At 32.7% G+C, this 22008-nt stretch overlaps 1 protein-coding gene across 2 annotated transcripts; it reads left to right on the forward strand.

Annotated features, from left to right (window-relative positions):
* Positions 1-941: 941 nt before the first annotated feature.
* On the forward strand, positions 942-21443 carry LOC109787719 (uncharacterized). 2 transcript variants are annotated; one of them, XM_083070991.1, is made up of 11 exons: positions 942-1324; positions 1966-2081; positions 8462-8538; positions 9058-9137; positions 9353-9413; positions 15238-15305; positions 15393-15474; positions 18443-18526; positions 18658-18735; positions 19077-19196; positions 21032-21443. In XM_083070991.1, exons 2-11 carry the CDS (start codon positions 1988-1990, stop codon positions 21215-21217), a joined length of 930 nt encoding a protein of 309 aa, XP_082927117.1. In that variant the 5' UTR covers positions 942-1324; positions 1966-1987; the 3' UTR covers positions 21218-21443. The 2 variants fall into 2 exon arrangements, with proteins under 2 accessions (XP_082927117.1, XP_082927118.1); XM_083070992.1 differs by lacking the exons at positions 942-1324; positions 1966-2081; positions 8462-8538; positions 9058-9137; positions 9353-9413 and adding an exon at positions 14109-14497.
* Positions 21444-22008: the final 565 nt, after the last annotated feature.

The following is a 22008-nucleotide window of genomic DNA, read 5'->3' on the forward strand; positions in this document are numbered from 1 at the left end:
AATTACATGTGCTGTCATAAGTCACGTTTAGTAGTACATGTGACTCACATTTGTTATTGTTATAACATTGTAAGATTTATTTCAGTTTATAAATATATGAATGTATTGTAGAGAATAATAGAAAAAAAATTAATAAAATAAAGAGCAATTCAACCCTGAAATTATCTTTCTCTTATTCTAAATTTTATGCATAATTGTACAAAGTCTTTGAGTGTTAAATACCAATATCACCTATAGAGTATCATCAACAATATATCTTCTAATGAATTTAGGTAGTTATCAAGTATATTTTATGTTTTTAGTCTATTCTTGTCAAAAATAAATATTAAAAATTAATTTTAATTATCTTAATAGATTTCTTTTAAATTTTAAGTATTTTGATATATATCAGACTAAACTAAATAATATTTTACACTTTTATGAATTATTTTTGAATTTTTATATTTTCAAAGACTAAAGTGTTACTTTGAAGTTTTACCCTTCTAAAAAAAAAAAACACTCGATCAATAAAATTATACTAATTTATTGGAGGGATATAATTAAAACAATTATAAAAGTAATAGTTACAATTCTAAAAAAAAGTATTAATTTTTCAAATAAATATGAAGTTAAAGGAAATAACAAGAACAGTTAATGTAAAACCCAGTTTGAAATGTCCCAAAAATAATTCTGTATAGTATTTTTTTTATTTTTATAAATATTTATGCTGTGTTTTATAAAATTAAAAAAATAAGTAAATTCAACCAACTTATTATTTGAAACTTTAGACAAAAGGGTTCATGACAAATAATTGTTAACCAAACGGAATAAAATTCATTATAACCAAATAAATTAACCTAACTCCAGCTGAATTTATTAATTTGCTTCGATCGGAGTTTTCGTTTTTTTTTTTTTTTTAAGAAAAAATTTAATTGATTTAAGTCCCATGCAGGTTCAGGACAGGTGCCAAGGCTCTTTGATCGGAGCTTCTAGCAAGTACTGTTCTGCTTCAAGAACATGAAAACTTTATTCTAGTTACCTTCAGAAAGGGTTGCTTCAATAGAATGCATGGAACAAAGTTCCTTTCATAGTAAACAAGCAAACCAAAAGGAAAAGAATGAGAATGTTGATGGCAAAAGAAACAAATAAAAAGAAAGTTCAGAAAATCCCAGAATTTGGTCGCAGCAGTGAAAGAATCTTCTTCCATAGTATTTCAAGTTGTAGTTGCTTGCATGGTGGGTTTTAGCTTGAAATCACTGGAAGAATTTTGAACAGATTTATACCATTTCAGAGCTTCCTTAATTGTCTTCTACATCACCACCAAACACCCTACCACTTGAAAACGGTATTTCAAGTCTTCAACTTCTATGCCACATTTTATTTTCATTTAAATGCTTAATGTCCCAAATCATTGTTCATCAGTTGCTGGATTTCCCCCCATGCTTTTGAATCTTTCTTTCATCTATGATTTTTCTTTCATACACTATAGCTCACTGAAAATGACATTACATTTAAAATTTGGTTTTTGATAATTTGGATGGCCTGGTTTGATCCATATAGCCAACCTCCCTTAAGCACTATATATGAGGATTTGTTGGCACTTTATTGTGGTTCCATAAAATTGCTAATGTCCATCGAGGCATTGTTTTAAATCATGGTCTACAGCCATAGTTGGGGTTTGCAATCCTATAGCAACTATAATTGCAGTTTCAAATTTTTCTATAATTTCAATATACACAAAGAAGTTACACAATAACCACAAATTAAAACCATTTATCCAGGAATTGTAATGTGGGTTGAGAGGGTGGTTTTCAACTTCTTTATCTAGAATAAATTTATTCTGAGAAGGGATTATGTTATCTTATTCATTCAACAAACTTGAACAACTCATAATCTTGGAGTCTTAATGAGTATGAGAGGCAACCTGTATGAACTATTAGATTTTACAAGAATAAATGATTTTTTTTTTCTTTCTTTTTTTTGCAGTTTATCATTTTATTTTATAAAAATGGCTGTTCCAAAAGTGAACGAAAAATTGCTTGAAGACCTTGAAGTAATGGGATTTCCAAAGGCACGAGCAACCAGAGCACTTCATTATTCTGGTCTGTTAATTTATTATATGAATAAATTAAGATATTTAGGCATGGAAGTTATGTGCACTGTGCAAGGTGGTTTGGTTTGTTTACCTTGCTTTTAAATGTGACTTGTTTAATCAACTAGAAGTTACTTAATATTCTACTGGTTATTTTATTCCTTACTGTTAGTTAAATATTCTACTTGTTTAATCAACTAGAAGTTATTTAATGTTACTTAAGATTGAGTTTCACCAATCTTAAAGTTTATTTTAACTCATTAGGTCACTCTATCATCAATTCATCACCGTAAGTATCACAGCTCATATATAGATTGAGACAGGCTTCAGGGAATTTAAGAGTTACTGAGGCAAAGAGGTGTTATTTTCCTTATAGGTTGATAGAAATTAAGAAGGGGTGTATTTAGCAAGTGTTATGCACAATGCTATACTTTGTAACTTCACTTTAGCCTTTCCTTCTAAGGAAAACACTAATGCTTTGACTGAAGATGACGTAATTTTCAGTTCTCTATTGACAAGTTGGTTTCCTCATTAGGTACCTTAGTATTGCATCTGCATTAGGCCATACATGCCTGTCTTGGTCCAAATAAATATATATAGAGAAGAAGCAAACTTTGTTACACAAAATAAGTCTTATACTTTTCCATACAGCTGTATAATTTAAATGGTATTATTGTAGAAGAATCCAGCCACCAAAACAAGACAAAAGATCTTTCGGTGGAGAAGAAAAAAATCAAAAGGGAAAATTACGATTTTGCCCCTAAGCTTTAGGATATTTACGAGATTGTCCTTGGAGCTTCAACTATAAATAGGCCTCCCCATTTCACTTGTAAATCAACTCAGAAATTACTCAAAAACACAAGTTTCCTCTTGTAGAGTGAGTGTTTGTTGAGTGAAGAGTTCTGTATTCCCACAATTTGTGGAAGGTGGTAATAAAATATTTTCGGAGTTGGTCCCGTGGATGTAGCCCTAGTGTAAGGGTGAACCACGTAAAATTCTTGTGTTGTCTACTTTCTTTTCTTTCTTTGTCTATCATCATCTAGCTAGTTTTATTTATTTGTTGCCGCCTATATGGCTGGATCCGCCTAAATGGCTGGTTTTATTAACATGTTTCTGCTTTCTTTCCCAACAACTGGTATCAGAGCCGGTTGTTTCTGCTAAACAGCTGGCGAGAGTACTGTTCATGTAAATAGTATTTTGTGTAAAAAAAAAATAATACTATTTACGTGAATAGTGAATAGTACAAATTGGTCTGCGTCACCAATTTGGCGGAAGTGTGCAGAAGCGATCCGAGAAGGCAGAACAAGAAGCAGATAAGTCATGGAGAGCAATATAGGCACCATGGTGAAATTGACGGCAACAAATTATTCATTGTGGAAGTCAATGATGGAGGATCGTCTTAATTTATTGGATCTTTACGATCCAATTGAAGGCGATGGATCGAAACCCGAAAAGATGTCTGATGGTGATTGGAAGAAATTAAAGAAGAAGACTTTAAGTACCATTCGTCAATGGGTAGATATTACTCTCTATAATCAAGTGTCCAAAGAAACAGATCCCCAAGTTCTTTGGAGGAAGCTAGAGAGTATGTACGAGACAAAGAATGCTCAATCAAAAATATTCATGATGCGAAAGCTCATGAATTTGAAACTACAAGAAGGACGAGCCGTAGCGGAGCACCTGAATGACTTCGAAGGCCTAGTCATGCAACTAATTTCAGCAGGCTTAACGCTTGAAGATGAGATGCAAGCATTGCTACTCTTGGGGTCATTACCAGACAGTTGGGATACTTTAGTGGTATCCTTAAGTAATTCTGCACCAGAAGGCAAAGTATCATTGAATATGGTAAGAAATAGCATACTCAATGAGGAGATCCGAAGAAGAGATGTTGCCAAAAATGAGACTCATGCTCTTGTCACAGAACGCAGGAGTCGAAGTAAAAGCAGAACACCAAGAGGCCATAGAGATCATTCCAAGTCCAGGGAAAGACGCAGTTGCTACAACTGTGGCAAGCCAGGCCATCTCAAGAAAAATTGTAGATTCTTGAAGAAGGAGATCCAGGACAAGAATCAGGCAAATGACAGAAATACTGCAGCAACAACATCAGCCAGTGATGATGAAATAACACTCTTATGTAATCAAGGAGAGTGTTGTCATATTGCAGAACCAGATGAGGAATGGATTATCGACTCGGCTGCCTCATACCATTGTGTTCCCAAGAGGGAATACTTTACCACCTACAGAAAAGGAGATTTTGGCCACGTGAACATGGGGAACAAAAGTACTTCACAAATAGTGGGAATTGGTGACATCCACTTACAAACTGGTGTTGGGTGCACATTAATACTAAAAGATGTGCGGCATATTCCAGATATACGTTTGAACCTGATTTCTGTGAATGTGCTGGACAAGGAAGGATATGAACATTCCATGAAAGGTGGCAGATGGAAACTCACCAAGGGAAGCTTGGTGGTAGCAAAAGGGAAGTTATGTTGCACGCTTTACAAGACATATGTAAAGGTGTGTAAAGGACAACTAAATGCAGTGGAAAATGATGCTTCACCTAATTTATGGCACAGACGACTGGCGCACATAAGTGAGAAAGGATTACAACTTTTGGCCAAGCAGTCCCTTATTCCTCAAGCCAAAGGAGATTTTTTGAACCCTTGTGATTATTGCGTATTCGGTAAGCATCATAGAGTATCATTCAAAAAGAGCTCCAATCGGAAAAAGAATAAGTTGGAGCTAGTACATTCTGATGTATGTGGTCCCATGGAGGTAGAATCACTTGGTGGCAATAAATACTTTGTCACATTTATTGATGATGCTTCACGAAAGACATGGGTATACCTGCTACAAGCAAAAAGTCAGGTATTCCAATGTTTTCAGCAGTTTCATGCCATGGTAGAAAGGGAAACAAGAAAACAGTTGAAGTGTATCCGAACAGATAATGGTGGAGAATACATCTCAAAGGAGTTTAAAGATTATTGCTCCAAGTATGGTATTCGTCACGAGAAAACTGTTCCTGGCACACCTCAACACAATGGCATTGCAGAACGGATGAATCGTACAATTGTGGAGAAGGTACGATGTATGCTCAGAATGGCTAAACTACCAAAGCCATTTTGGGGAGAAGCTGTACAGACTGCTGTCTATCTCATCAACAGATTACCATCAGTACCATTGGGTTTTGATATTCCAGAGAGAGTTTGGGCAGGAAAAGAAGTAAGTTACTCTCATCTGAAAGTCTTTGGCTGCAAAGCATTTATGCACGTGCCAAAGGAACAAAGATCAAAGCTGGATGATAAAGCCATTCCTTGTGTTTTTGTTGGATACGGAAATGAGGAATTTGGTTACAAGCTATGGGATCCAGAAAGGAAGAGAATTGTCAGAAGCAGAGACGTAATATTCCATGAGCACGAGACGATAGAAGATCTAAAAGGTGGGGAAGCTGCAAAACCTATGAAAGATGGTGTTAATCCAACATCTCATGTTCCATCAGAATATGCCACTGATGGAAGACAAACCCAAGAACCAGAACATGAGACAGAAGAGCCAGTTTTTGGGGATGAAGAAAGCGTAGATGAAGAAGTTGTTGTACCTGATACAGAGGCTAATGAGCAGGGGGAGCCATCCTATACCTCTGGGCAAGTAGAACCACAAATAAGAAGATCTACCAGAGAACGCCAACCATCTACAAAGTACCCCAGTTCTGAATACATCCTCATTGCTGATGAGGGAGAGCCTGAAAGCTTCCAAGAAGTGCAGTCTCATAAAGACAAAGGCTGCTGGGTGAAGGCAATGCAAGAGGAGATGGATTCTTTAAAAAGGAACAATACATATGAATTAGTACAGCTGCCAAAAGGAAGAAGAGTACTCAAAAATAAATGGGTATTCAAACTAAAGAAAGATGGTGATAAGCTAGTCAGACATAAAGCGAGACTCGTGGTAAAGGGTTTCAGCCAAAAGCAAGGTATTGACTTTGAAGAAATTTTTTCTCCAGTTGTTAAAATGTGTTCTATCAGAGTCATACTAGGACTAGTAGCAAGCATGGATCTGGAGTTGGAGCAGCTTGATGTAAAGACAGCATTTTTGCATGGTGATTTAGATGAAGAGATCTATATGGAGCAACCTGAAGGCTTTGAGGTCAAAGGAAAAGAGGATATGGTTTGCAAGTTGAAAAAGAGCTTGTATGGATTAAAACAAGCTCCACGACAATGGTATAAGAAGTTTGACTCATTCATAAAGAGTCAAGGTTTCAAAAGAACAGATGCAGATCCTTGTGTGTATATCAACAGATATCCAAATGGTAAATTCCTTATCCTTCTCCTATATGTGGATGATATGCTAATTGTAGGCCAAGATGTTCAAATGATCAAAAATCTGAAAGTAGAATTGTCAAAGGCATTTGACATGAAGGACATGGGCGCAGCAAAGCATATCTTAGGAATGGACATCATCAGAGATAGGAAAGCAGGAAAATTGTGGTTATCACAAGAAAGATATATTGAACGGGTTCTAGAGAGGTTCAATATGAAAAATGCTAAGCCTGTTATTACACCACTTGCTGGGCATTTCAAACTCAGCAAGGGATCATGTCCAATAATAAGGGAGAAAATGTCAACAATTCCATACTCTTCAGCAGTCGGAAGCTTAATGTATGCTATGGTGTGTACAAGACCAGATATCGCTCATGCTGTTGGCGTCGTGAGTAGGTATTTATCAAATCCCGGGAAGACACATTGGGAAGCAGTAAAATGGATCTTGAGATACTTGAGAGGAACATCCAAACTGTGTTTAAGATTTGGAGGAGCCAAACCAATTCTTGAAGGCTATACAGATGCAGATATGGCTGGAGACCTTGATGATAGAAAATCCACTTCAGGATATATATTTACTTTTTCAGGGGGAGCTATATCATGGCAATCTAAGTTGCAAAAATGCATTTCCTTATCCACAACTGAAGCAGAATATGTTGCGGCTACTGAAGCTGGAAAGGAGATGTTGTGGATGAAGAAATTTCTTCAAGAATTAGGGTTGAAGCAAGAGGAATACATAGTTTATTGCGATAGTCAAAGTGCTTTAGACTTGAGCAAGAACACTATGTATCATTCTCGGACCAAACATATTGATGTAAGATATCACTGGATTAGATTGGCCATTGAAAAACAGTTATTCCAGTTAAAGAAGATTCATACAGATAGAAATGCTGCTGATATGCTAACAAAGAATGTGACCAGAGAAAAGCTCAGACAATGTATCGAGCTTGTCGGAATGACTGTTTAGAATGTTTGGAAAATATGGCTGGAGGGGGAGATTTGTAGAAGAATCCAGCCACCAAAACAAGACAAAAGATCTTTCGGTGGAGAAGAAAAAAATCAAAAGGGAAAATTACGATTTTGCCCCTAAGCTTTAGGATATTTACGAGATTGTCCTTGGAGCTTCAACTATAAATAGGCCTCCCCATTTCACTTGTAAATCAACTCAGAAATTACTCAAAAACACAAGTTTCCTCTTGTAGAGTGAGTGTTTGTTGAGTGAAGAGTTCTGTATTCCCACAATTTGTGGAAGGTGGTAATAAAATATTTTCGGAGTTGGTCCCGTGGATGTAGCCCTAGTGTAAGGGTGAACCACGTAAAATTCTTGTGTTGTCTACTTTCTTTTCTTTCTTTGTCTATCATCATCTAGCTAGTTTTATTTATTTGTTGCCGCCTATATGGCTGGATCCGCCTAAATGGCTGGTTTTATTAACATGTTTCTGCTTTCTTTCCCAACAATTATGTGATCCGAAAGATCATTCCTTAATTAGGACTTCATCAGCTAGTTTTATAGGCCTCTTCAATGTGAGTTACAATAGTCAATAGAGAAATAGGTTGGCAAAAAAAATGTTTCTTTTTAATAGAAAATCATTAAATTTTCTTTAATCTGAATTGGATCTTATAGTGCTTATAAACCCTTACCTTGACATGTCTAAAACAGTTGCAATAAGGGAAACTGATAACATGAACCCCAAGTCACATATGTACACTATACACACATTTCTGTTCAATGCATTTGTTTGTATGAATGTGTGCATATATGGAGAATAAGAATAACTAATTCAGCAGATTCAAGAAGCTTTTGTAGTTTAAAGGCTCCATATACCTTCTAGCTGGAGTTAGTTTTAGTCTTAAATTTAAAGGTCAAATCTTCACGTGTAACACTAAATATTTCTATCATGTAACATTACTTCATTTTAATGCAACACGATTTGGTTTATAGTTTTCACAGTTTTGTAATTTTATTTCTATCACAGAAAAATTGTGTATTATAGTTCTCTCAAGTTCTTTAAGGTATGTTTTTTTGCCATTCATGTATATTTCCTCAAATACAGATGTTTTGCTTTACTAGGAAATACGAGCTTAGAGGATGCCATAAATTGGATAATTGATCATGAGAATGACATTGATATTGATGAGATGCCATTGGTATAATATCATACCCCATTTTAGTTTTCTTATATTTTCTTTTGTTGTATGTATTTCCTATTTAATTTTTAATCAGGTGCATACTGGTCTCCTCCTCTTAAGCATTCTTAAATAATTAGGGTGTGGCATCATGCCTGGCTATGCAATAAAATTTACATTTGGAAAGGAATATGCTTATTATGTTCTAATTAACTACATTATTGGTCTAAATTAAAGTTACATTTATGTTGATGAGCTGGGATGAACTGAAAATTCTTATTGAATTTAAACCTAGTTTCTATCATCTAAATTAGCTTTCCCAGTCAGGGAGTGATAATTAAACTCAACAATTAACAACCACAATAGTGACTGCAATAGTGTGGTTTGAAAGGTATCTGAAACTGTGTTGGCACCACAATATTGTGAAAGTATTGCAATATTGTGGTTTGGTAGATATTCACACACAACCATAAGCATCATTGCAACTGCATTTTAAAACCATTCTGAACATTATATCTGAACTATTTTACATTTCAACAGGTAGATGTAGACATTGATATAGATTCTTCCGAATCATTCCCTATCACAGAAGAAATGAGAATCAAAGCTCAGAATTTAAGGTTTTGTGACATTGCCCACTATTTTTGTAGAAGTTAGATTTTGTTTGCATTATGTGAGAAGTTGTTTCTTTTTGGCATGTTGAAAATGTCTATCAAATGTTGAAACTAAAGGTAATAAATATTTCATATGATGCTATAATTTGAAGACAACTTCCAACAAAGATTTCTGTTTCTTCTGGCTGCTTCCTTTTTTCACTGATCTTTCACTGTTGTAGGGTACAAGAGGGTAACAGGAAACAGGAGGAAGAAAAAAGATTGGAGAGAGAAAGGGAGAAGGTAGATTAATTCAATATTTTTTCAAGCAAAATAACTACTATCTCTAGATTTTGCTGTCTACCTAAGTATATATTGTCCTGGTTTATGCAACATAAGTATATGTTAAGAACTGATTTTTACTGATATAAACAATGAAGACTAGCTCTTTACAAGAGCAGAAAATTGCAGAAATTAAAAGATAAATATAAATTTCTATAGAATGCAATGAACCTTTGGTCCAAACTTTTCCCTTTTCCTCCCAATTTATGCCAACTTACACTCCTTATTCTTCCCTCTTTTATTCAACTATTTTTTTTTTCTGTTCCGAATAGAATCTCCATCTCCTACTTTTCCTTGCTAGCTTAGCATTTGGTTATGCTCCAACTCCAAACTTAACGGTGGGTTTGTTTAGGTAAATTTCTCCAAAAACACTTTTAAGAAAGAAAATTAAGAAGAAAAAATGAAATGAGTTTCTCCATGAGCTAAAATTAGCTTATGCATATGCTAGTTTATTGAAGCTCTCTCCTATTAACTTTTGCAAAGTCTTTTTTTTAACTCATACATGAACTACTTTTAACTAATGGAGAAACTCATTTTCATTTTGCTTTTTAATTTTTCTCTCCTAGAAGTGTTTTTGGAGAAGTTTATTCTAACAAGCTCCATATGTGCTATTCCTTTTACTTCCCTTCCTCACTACATTTTAGCCAAACATGAAACCATTTTCTTTTCAAAATAATATACTATTTTATAGCTCTTGCAATTTTTCTCATAGAAAACCATGAAGCATTTAAGAGTCCCTTTCTTAAGAATTAAGTGCTTAATTTATCATAAAACAACACGAAAATTTGTTGGAATTACAACATTTATTTAACTAGAAACTTATCATTGGTTTGAAAAGCCTGGGGTGATGTCCATATACCATCAAATTATGTATTTATTGAGAAAAAACTCAAATCTCACATTGACTAAAGATAAGACAATTAAAGAGTACATAGCGAAGAACAATCCTTACATTACAAGTCGGTTTTGCAGAGTTAGACTCCAATCTATTATTTTAAATTGGTATCAGAGCTATCGTAAATCATTAGAAAGGGTCACCTACCATTTATCCATGTACCAAGCCCAATAGTGTTAAACGTGAGGGGGTGTATTGGAAAAAAACTCAAGTCCCACATCGACTAGAGATAAGACAATTAAAGAGCATATAAGTGGAGAACAATTCTCACCTTTCAAGTCGGTTTTGTAGGGTTGAGTTAGACTCAAATTCACTATTCTAAGGGTATTGACCCTTTTGTTTCATAAAGTTTCCTTGGATGATTGAAATGAAACTAGTTTTTTAGCACCATATTCAATTGGTATATGTTATAAAAATTATAAATAATGAGTAGCAATATAAGATGTAATAAGAAATAAAATAGGCTTGTATTGCTTAAAGCATTGAGTTTAAGAATATGTCACCACCACCAAAGCATGAAATAGCCTAAGAGTATTTTGAGCTTGCATCATTACCTGGGCTTTATATGAGTGCTTTAGAAAGTTTTCTTAGGCTCTCATAGAGGCATCCCGCATCAGCATCAACACACTGTAGTCAAGCACATAACAAATGAGCTATAAATTCATTAAGAGATTTGTATATAAGTTCTATGATTTTCTAATACATCAATTATAGAAAATTAAAAGGATCTTTAAAATTCATGATACTTACATAACAATAAGAAATAGTATGTACCTTTCTCCATAATATAAATTTCTTTTGATCCTTAGAGTACTTTGATCTTCTTGAGAAGAGAACTAAGATTTCACTCCCTTTGACTCTTTTTTCTACTTTCTCTATCTTCCGTGATGGTTGGGGTTTGAGAGAATACTTTCTGTCAAGGATGTGGACCTTGTTTCATATTAGTGGATATTTAAAATCTCTAAAGATCGTTATTCCCATCAAATAACAATTATTATAAAAATTGCTCCATTAAGCCCATTTATGATTTAGTCCCTAATTATTTAATTATTTAATTATTTATTTATTAATCCCTTTATACATCACATGTTTCTCATATGAAACATAATTATCTTACATTCTCCCATTTGGCTCATGTGGCATTTCTCATAATGGACAAATAAATAAATAAATTAAATTAACATAATGTGCATTAAAATGACTAAATCATTTTATACATTGGGTTCATCATAATTTCATAATTAAAAATATGAAATAATTTGAATCATGGCGGTTGTACATCATTTAATTGACATAGTCCCTTCCATGTACTACAAACAAGTCTTTTTCTTAATATGATCATTAATAAGGATCACATAATTGGTCCAACATAATATCTTTATTCAAGATAACACTTGTTTACATTATTTTAATACAAATATGCATAAAACCATAGAGAACATGTACTAAAAAATATATCATTAATGAGCTCAAAATGTCAAACACTTAATATAAATAAACATGATACTCATCAATCATTAGTAACAATAATGCCCATATTTTTAACATGCTCAATAAATGTTTTGGGCGATAATCCCTTTTTTAAAGGGTTAGCTATCATAAGGTTTGTGCTAATATATTCTATTGACACTCTTTTTTTCTGAATTTCTTCCTTCACGGCAAAGTACTTTAACTCCATATGCTTAGTACCCTTAGAGTACTTGTCGTTCTTAGAAAAAAATACTGCTACAAAATTGTCATAATACATTTTTAGCGGCTTAACAATACTGTTGACAATTTCAAGTTCTGAAATAAAGTTCCACAATCAATTAGCCTAAATTGCAGCCTCAAAACATGCTACAAATTCAGCTTTCATAGTCGATGAAACAATGACTGTTTGTTTTGCACTTTTCCACGATATTGCTCCTCCAGCTAAAAGAAATACATAGCCAAGGGTGGATTTTATTGAATCCACACATCCAGCAAAATCAGAGTCTGAATATCCAATCACCTTAAGGTGATTAGACCTCTTATATGTAAGCATGTGACACTTTGTTCCCTGTCAGAATTTTCTTTGTAGCTTTCCAATGTTCTATTCTCGGATTACTTTGGTATCTGCAAAACATTGCATTTGCAAAGCCTATATCTGGTTGAGTACAGATCTGAGCATAAATGATACTCCCAACAACTGATGCATACGTAATTGCTTCCATTTATTTTCGTTCCAAGTCATTTTTAGGACATTGAGTGAAACTAAACTTATCTCTTTTCTGAATTGGAATGGGCGATGCTAAGCACTTTTCCATCCTGAATCTCTTTAGTACTTTATTGATATATGCTTTCTAAGACAAGCCTAATAGTTGTTGTGATCTCAGAATATTTCTATTCCTATCACATAACTTGCCTCGCCTATACCTTTCATTTCAAAGTTATTAGAGAGAAACTTCTTTATCTCATGAAGAAGACCAAGATCATTAGTTGCAAGCAAGATATCATCAACATACAGAATTAAAAATATAATTTTACTCCCTTTGACTTCCATTTTTGTGGACTTGTACTCCCATTGACTTCACCATTTTCAATAAACCTTGCATTTCTAGTTTCAACAATTCTCATATTATGATTAGGACAATAAAACATATACCCCTTTGATTTTTCTAGATAACCAATCGAAATATCCACTGATTGTTCTTGCATCTCATTTCTTTTCTTGTGGATTATAAATCCTTATTTCTGCCTGGCAACCCCAAACATGCAGGTGCCTTAAACTAGGTGTCCTACCGGTCCACAATTCAAAAAGTGTCTTTGAAATTGCCTTATTAGGAATCCTATTTAATAAATAGATGACAGTTTTCAAAGCATACATCCACAAATATATGGGTAAATTTAAAAATTTGTATATAAGTTCTATGATTTTCTAATACATCAATTATAGAAAATTAAAAGGATCTTTGAAATTTATGATACTCACATAATAATAAGAAATAGTATGTACTTTTCTCCATAATAGAAATCTCTTTTGATTCTTAGAGTACTTTGATCTTCTTGAGAAGAGAATCAAAATTTCACTCCCTTTGACTCTTTTTTCTACTTTCTCTATCTTTCGTGATGACTAGGGTTTGAGAGAATACTTTCTGTCAGGGATGTCAATCTTGTTTCATATTAGTGGATATTTATAATCCCTAAAGATCGTTATTCCCATCAAATAACAATTATTATCAAAACTGTTCCATTAAACCCATTTATGATTTAGTCCCTAATTATTTAATTATTTATTTATTAGTCCCTTTATACATCACATATTTCTCACATGAGAGATAATTATCTTACATTGTAATCATCCATTATCACTAACTTTCTTTTAGTTTCTAAAACATTCAACAAAAAGTAACTGCTATTATGATACCCTTCATCCACTAATGCACATTTAGAGAATACAAATTTATCATATTAAAATCTTTAACACCTGCTTTGCTAAGATACTGACACCAAATTGTAACAAATATTAAACACACAGAAAACATAATTAAAAAAGAAGATTTTCCCATAGAGTTTTTGTTAGGAAACTAGAAACAATAAAAATTGATGAATGTAAAAGTATTAGAAGAGAGGAGTGAAAATGGTAAAGAGAGGGATGATGAGGTATGTATTAATTATTGAATTGAAAATCGTTACTCAGAGAATTGAATAAATCTCTGCCTAGAGTAGTGCTCCTCTTAGAGTGCACAAATGCCTCTGTTACAAAACCACCAAAAGATTCCCCCCTCCCTCTCTCCTCAACAATTCCTATATAACAGGATTATGCTCACACACCAAACCTTCTATGCCAGCTGGCTACTACTTATTGCTCCCCTCTTTTTCTTTCTCGTGTATACTCTCCAAATTAGAGGCTTAGGATGATTATTGGACAAAAATACATTTGGGCCTTCTCCCTGAATTAAGGGCCTATCAATTTTAAATTAACCTTTCCTTTATCAAGAACACTAGCAATTCTAGAGTTTCCTTAGAACTCACATTCGTCTCCTTTTTCCACAACACTATGGGAAGCAATGGCATTTCTGTTGGACAGATATACTTGGTAGTCTGGACTCTGGAGTGCAACCTAGATTTCTACTCAACCACAAGATTGATCTTGGAAACAATTGCCACAATTACATCATGTCTTGACCAGGTTGTCTTTGGCAGAAACAGGTTGTTTCTTTTCCCATCTGAATTGTGCAGCATAGTGTGCTGGTTTTCCACCAACATAACAGTTAATAGTCCTTTTGCTGGTATTGGAGGATGCAGCAGTTTATAGTGATGTTTATGCCTTGGACCATTTTGGAATTTCTTGTTTCCATGGCTGCACAATAAATTTAGTTCCAAATCTCCACAAGATATGCTTTAGTGGCAATTCCTTTGCCTTCAATTGGAAGTTAAGATTTTTCCAACAATCATGGAAATATTTTAAAGGCTCTACAATTTTCAGTTTTACTAGTAAGTTTGGTTAAATGTTGCTTATCTAAAAAAAAATTGTTTCTACTGCCAAATTATTTTTACTTATTAACTTAGCCATTATTTGCTTTTGAATTACCCAACCAGGGGTTAGTTAGCTTCAGTATTTAAAAACTTGCCTTAACATTTTCAAGGTGTGAAAAATTGAGTTCATAACTCAAATATGTTATAGAAGTTTTTGCTCCTCTTTATATCTTTGAGATTGTTAGTTTCTATAACGTATCTTTGGTTTACAAATAATTGATATTTTATGCATCTGTTATAATTGTATCTTAAAGAGTTTCTAGCAACTGAACTGGTTGGATTTCTGTAATCATAAACATAGTTACTATTTATCGGTTTCTGATTTAAGTCCAGAAGCTAGACATTCAACCTGCCAGCAGTGATTTTATATCCTTTTTAATGCTCGAATTGTAGGAGAGGATTCAAGCTGGTAAGAGACTCCTTGAGGCAAAGCGAATTGCTGATGAAAATGAAAGAAAACGGTATCTTAATGTTCGGTAGTTGCTTCATTTCTTTTTCTATAATGAGATTAGATAATAAAACTTGTATATGTCCTATTCTGTAATCAGGACTTTGTCCTTGAGAAAAGCAGAAAAAGAAGAAGAGAAAAGAGCCAGAGAAAAAGTTCTCCAGAAACTGGAGCAGGATAAGGTATAGAACTAGTTTTTTAATAATATATATATATATATATATATATATATATTTATATTTATACATGTATGTATGTATGTATATATGGAATTGTTGGATTAATACTTTTGACATACTGCGTTGGGTTTGACAAATTTCATTTTCACAATGATCTATAGTCTCTGATGCTGTCCCTAAATGGTACTGTATCAATAAGTATGTTTTCATTGTGTTAATATTAGATACTAATGCAGAATACTAGTTCAGAGACACATGATGAAGAACAGTACCTTAATATTTGCTTTGATTTCATGAAGATTGTATAATATAAAATCTAACAGACTATAAAATTAATAACAGATGGACACACAGGTGAATCTTTTTTGTTTATCAATGTTATTTTCTAATAATACATTCAAATGAAAATAAGATGTCTTTTTTGTAAGAAAAATGTTGTCTTTAGTACAAACAAAAAAAGAACAAGGGTTCATCCAGTTTAAAAACTGGTGTGTGATACTTTTGGGGAGGGAATCAGTTTTCAGAAATAGATTTTCTTTCATTAAAAGAAATATAGCAGTTTGGTGGTTGGTTGGTAATGAACATAACAGGAAGATATGTGAGACAAGCTGGCAAAAAAGTTTATCATTTTGGTTTATTGTTTTACTAAACATCACTTAGTCGGGTAAGACTTTTGTTGTTGTATGAAACAACTTAAAAAACTATATTTCTGCAAAGAATTTGGTTCTGTTAGTGCCAGATTTCTATTTAGGCAATAATTTCCTATTATAAATTGAAATTAATGTAAAAAAAATGTGTGATATTTGTTTTTTAATAGGAAACTAACAATAGGGATCTTTCCTGTTGATCAAAAAAGAAAAAAAGAAAAAAAACTAACAATAGGGTAGGGAAGTCCTTATAGTGAGAAAGTTTTTCATGCTGAGGAATTGCTTGTAATTATGACTCGAGAAATGGGGGAGAAGAAACAGAATATATTTATGAGAAAACGAGAGGGTTTACAACTTTACCTGTTCCTTATTGTTCATGTGAGAGAAAATGTCCATCTTTTCTGTTCTGTTTTTGAAAATTATGATGTTGATTTTAGTGGATTCAATCACATTTTCATCCATAGATGTAACCATTTTGCGTAGAAATGCTTTCAATTTTGTGTGGGGGATTTTTAAGTTACAAGTATTTATCAAAGCATACGAAGATGAGGAGGTAGTATTTCCAATACATTTTACATGAAACAGAGAATAAAATGATAAACACCCTTTATTGTTGGACATTTTCTCAAAAAGGAACTTCAAATAAAAGAAAAGGGTGGCTCATCAACCAGTAGAAAGTAGCATGTTCAATATAAAAGAAAGACTTAAATATGTTCAAACTATCTCTAATTAGATTGGTTTTCAGATTATTACTTATTAATTTTTTTTTGTTTTAAATATCTGAATTTTTTTTTCTTTTCAATTTAGTACTTGGAATTAGTTTTCCTCTATTAAGTGATAACGTGGTTGATGCACTGCCACTTAATCTCCGCCATAGAACTATGCAAGCTCATCCTCACTCACCAACCATCCTTCTCCCTTCACATCCTCATCACCACACCACCCTACGACACATCCTCCACTTCTAACTACATATCCACCATCTCCACCATGCTCCCTTCCATCACCTTCCACAACCTCCCCACCTTCACACCCCTTCACACCCTTCTCTATTGCACTTTCAACATAGCATTCAGACTCATATGCCTTCCAGAACAAGGGGTATTCGAGCCAACTACGTACGATTAGTCAGCCTTGCGGTTGCAAAAGAATTAGACATCCTCCCATGCTATGGTTCCCTATGGTTCGAACCTGTGCTACATTAGGTAAGCCCTTCTATAAAAGGAAGGCCCGCGGGTGGTGGGAAGGTAAGAGCACTCACCCTTCCTTTATTACCGATGATAAGAAGTTCACAGCTCAACCAAGGAAAGCTTCCACCATGATCCGGCAAGACCCTCTCCTCACTTATCCATTTTTGAGGTAGACGTGTTGGGTTAGCCAAAGTCCCTCTCCAAGCCCTCTTCAAGCAACCTTCTATAGGAGAGCCTATATGAAACAAGAAATCCAGCCTAGTAGAGTCAGCATTCCATCTATCAATCTCAACCATGAAACCCTCTTGTTCCCCCTCCTCCACCACAACCACCCACACATCCACCAAATCCTAAATCCAAAATCGCGAAACGAATTTTTTTTTAAAAAATTAAAATCTAACGTGGCCAATGACGTGGAGAGTGAGGTGGACATTTAGATTGACAGGTACTAAATTGAAAAAACAAAAATATTAGTCAGGTATTTAAATATAAAAAAAATTTACTAGGTAGTAGTCTGAAAATCGGCCTAATTAAAGGTAGTTTGAACATATTTAAGCCTAAAAGAAAAAGGTTACAATTGGTGGTGGATTCACACTATGTTGAGGGTGGACAAATGCATTCCCTCACTTTAATTAAATTATTAGGATATGGGTAAAGATTCTGTATTTTGCACCCTCAATTTTACATGTTGAACCTATTGGTGACTGTTTTCAACATTTATGTTTTTCTTTTCGTATGTATGATAATTATTGTTATTAATTTTTATTTTTTTAGAAAGAAATTACTCCTACTGACTTAGGGTCTTGGATCTACCATGGGTTACAATTAATGTTGTTCTAAGGGTCTGTATGGATAAACTTCTAGATTAGTACTTCTAAAATGAAAAAATATGAACGAAAATTGAAATAAGTTTCGTCATAAGCTAAAACTAATTAATGCATAAGCTTCTTTCTAATTTTTGGAGAAGCTATATAAGAAAATTTTTACAAATTAGCTTATGCATATTTCATTTTTTCTTCATATTTTTTTCCTCCTATAAGTACTTTTGAAGAAGTTTCTCCAAACAAACCCTAAACATATCTCTCTTGGCACTCTTTATTGCTAAAATGGCTCCATGTTTTTATATTTTTACAGTTAAATAGAAGGTCTAAACATGGATTACATTTAGAGGGCCAAGCAACTGTGAGATCATCAGCTATTGAAATACAACAAGAAAAGGTATGATTAAGATGTATTTTATTATACACTAAATTGATAGTTCCTTGCTTTAATTTCCCATTAACCCTTTTTACCCTGTTGTTATAAGTTGTCTAATATTTAGATCATTTTTTCTTCTATTCAAATTGCAGAAGCCAGAGCCTGTTTATACAACTGCAAAAGTTGAGCAGCTGAGAGAATGTCTGAGGAATCTTAAGCGTAACCATCAGGTGAAAAACTTATTTCTTCTTTCCCATAACTCATTACTGATCTTTGATCTAAAAGAGGAATTAGGGTCTCATTCTATCAGATGGATCTAGGGGTTGTGTGCATGATTACACACTCAAAACTAACTCTTGGCTTGATGCATAGTCTTCGAGTAAGTTTTATAAATCTGTACATTTGATCATAACACATAAGAACATCATTTAAAATAATGACAGGAGTCAAAATGAATGTATATTATTTTCCTTCCCAACTTAATACAATTAATATCCTAATTTTCTGATAGATGTTGATATCAAAGGCTTTACTTTTTCCTTAAGATATTTATTGTATCAATTCTGTATAGGGTGAGGATGCAAGAGTCAGAAGGGCCTTTCAAACACTTATAGTCTATGTTGGAAATGTTGCCAAGAATCCCAAGGAGGAAAAGTACAGGAAAATTCGATTGAGTAATCCACTATTCAAGGTAAGGCATAATTTTCTAAACAGAACACTTTTGTTGGGAAGTGGTAGGTTAAGAAACAATTTTAGTTGGAAAGGTTTAAGCATTAGGGTAGACTAGATACATTCTTGAAGATTCATTCAGAACTTATCTGATACAGCCAAGTCCTTCACTCAATGAACATAAATTTTTTAGGATTCAATCTCTTGCATTGGACTCTTCTTGAATTGGTGCTTTGAAATTTTACTTCCAACATTATTGAATGTGCATTTTTATATCCAAAAAGGAAATATGTTTTGAAAGTTTACCAAAATTGAGAGCTATTGAAACTTATGAGTCTTTGCTATACTTTTTCTATTCTATTCAGTCTTTGTACGTGCTGGAATTATTTTACATCCAATATACATCTTTATCTACAGAACAAAATTTGCTTAAAGAAGAATTTAATAAGTATTAAGTGATTGTTTGGATAAGTTTTTCTAAAAGTACTTCTAGGAGAGAAAAATAGGAAAAAATCAAATTAATTTTTTTCATAAACTAAAATTAACTTATGCATGAGTTAAAATTAAAGACATTTGCGAAGGTAATAGAAGAAAACTTCTACAAATTAATTAGCGTATGGATTAACTTATTTTAATTTTCTCTTCTATTTTTCTCTCCTAGAGGTGCTTTTAGAAATGTTTACCCAAACACAAGGATTCATCAATGTTACATGACCAGTATATTTATAGAATTTAATTAAAATGTTCTAACAATGTTAAAGTTTTTAATACTATCAACCAATGATAAATTGTCATATATTGCAATTTTTTTTTGTAATAATTACTTCAAAAATGTTAAAAGTGATAATTCTGCATATTTCAAAGAAGGATAATTATGCAAAATAGGAAGAATATATAACTGTATAGAGTCGGTAATATTCAACTCATTGGCTACATTATGTACATGTGTACCAGTATATATATACGTAAAGAATGTTGTCTAAGGATAAAATTATTCTAAAAGATAAACTAATTTTTATCTTTTAGAATAATTTATCTTTTAGTATTTTTAGATAAAATTAATTTATCATTAACAATAAATATATTTTGAAGTTTGAACTTTATTGCTATTATTGTAGTTTGGATACATAAAAAAAAATACATTTTTAAGTTTATCTTTTAAAATATTTTTATTCCTTAGACGACATTCTATTTATATATTCCTTCTGGGGCACTATATAAGTAAACTAACTAATGTGTACACTACCAATAAATTGTTAGTGTGACTGATACTAGACTCAATTTCCTTAAGTAAGATTTCAGGTTTGTATCTTGTGTATGAAAAAAAGAATGATTTAAAGGAGAGACCAAATAAAAGTTGGTCAGTCGCCTTCCAAGTTTTTTTTGATAGAAATTAGCTATCAGCAAATTCGGGGGATACATTGTATCAATAATGTGATTAAAAAATAAAACTAATGTGCACACTGTTAAAAAAATTAGTTAATTCTATTAATCTCAATTAAAAATAATTATTTTTTTCTCATACTATCCTTTATTGGAAGTTGATATTAAGAATAAAGAATCATTAGAAATATGATGTCATTTAAGTGGAGGGAATTTCATAGATGAAAACATTAAATTAGATAAAATTAATTAAGATTTTCTTATATTTAAATCTATCATTCATGAGATTTTTTTAAGAAGTAAATATATGGGTATCGAAGTGTATATATGATGGGGAATTGGCTCCTCGAAAGTTAGAATAAAGTTCAATAAAATTATAGATTAAAAAATCACTTGTTGATATTATAATTATTTTTAGGTATAAATTTGATTTTTTCACAATTCTTAATTGATTTTTCTTCATGTTTTTAACAGGATAGAATTGGAAGTTTAAATGGAGGTGTAGAGTTTCTTGAACTATGTGGTTTTGAGAGAACGGGCGACTTCTTGTATCTTTCTCATGAGAAGGTTGACATGAGGCTGCTAAATTCAGCTGGTTTTGCCTTGAATTCTGCAATCACAAATCCTTTCTTTGGTGTTTTAAGTACTCCTTCCAATTAAGTTTCAGTAAACATTTAGTCTACAATTTAATTAGTTCGGAAAGTGGATATATAGCCAAAGGCAGAAACATATCCTTCGTGTTAAAAGTTAAGCATGGGAATGAATGCAACTTATTTTATAGATATAACATCACAATGGTAATTATCATCATTGTTGTTGTTGCATGTCTTGAATTGAATAATATAGGATTTGTAAAATTGAAAGTTACCATTACATGTTTCAACTATGTGGGTCCATGAATCTTTAACATATTGAGAAGGTAATAAGTTGAGTAATTACAAGGTCATATGTGTCAACTCAAATAGTTTGATAATTGTTCTTTTTAACTAAGAAATGGAGTTTGATTATCATGAGCATGAAATGGTGATCGATCGAAAGAATCATTTTATTCTTATAGAGACCGATTCAATGATAGGTGAATGTTTAGAAAGGATTTCCACCACTGGCATCTAAAATACTCACAACCTACACTACAAGTAGCTTCTTAAAGATGTGAATCCGTTTAAGTTGAATGCAGAGGCATGATTGCCGTAACATTAACGAAAAATACACGAGTTTCAAATGGATTTTAACAAAAAATTTAATTAATCCTTTGGTCAAACCAAATTGAATGTTTTAAAATAATAAAATAAAATTAAATATTTTAAAAAACAATCGAATCAAATTGAATAAAAAATTATCTAAAACTTTTTTGTCTAGGTAAATTTATTTATTTTTAAATAATGGTCCAATTCGGTCTCACTATTTTTAAATAATTTAATTTAGTTATCTAATTTTTAAAAGATATTCTT

This window comes from Cajanus cajan, chromosome 3 (assembly GCF_000230855.2).
Source record: "Cajanus cajan strain Asha chromosome 3, NIPB_CcT2T_4, whole genome shotgun sequence".
In the NCBI taxonomy this organism is placed as follows: Eukaryota; Viridiplantae; Streptophyta; class Magnoliopsida; order Fabales; family Fabaceae; genus Cajanus; species Cajanus cajan.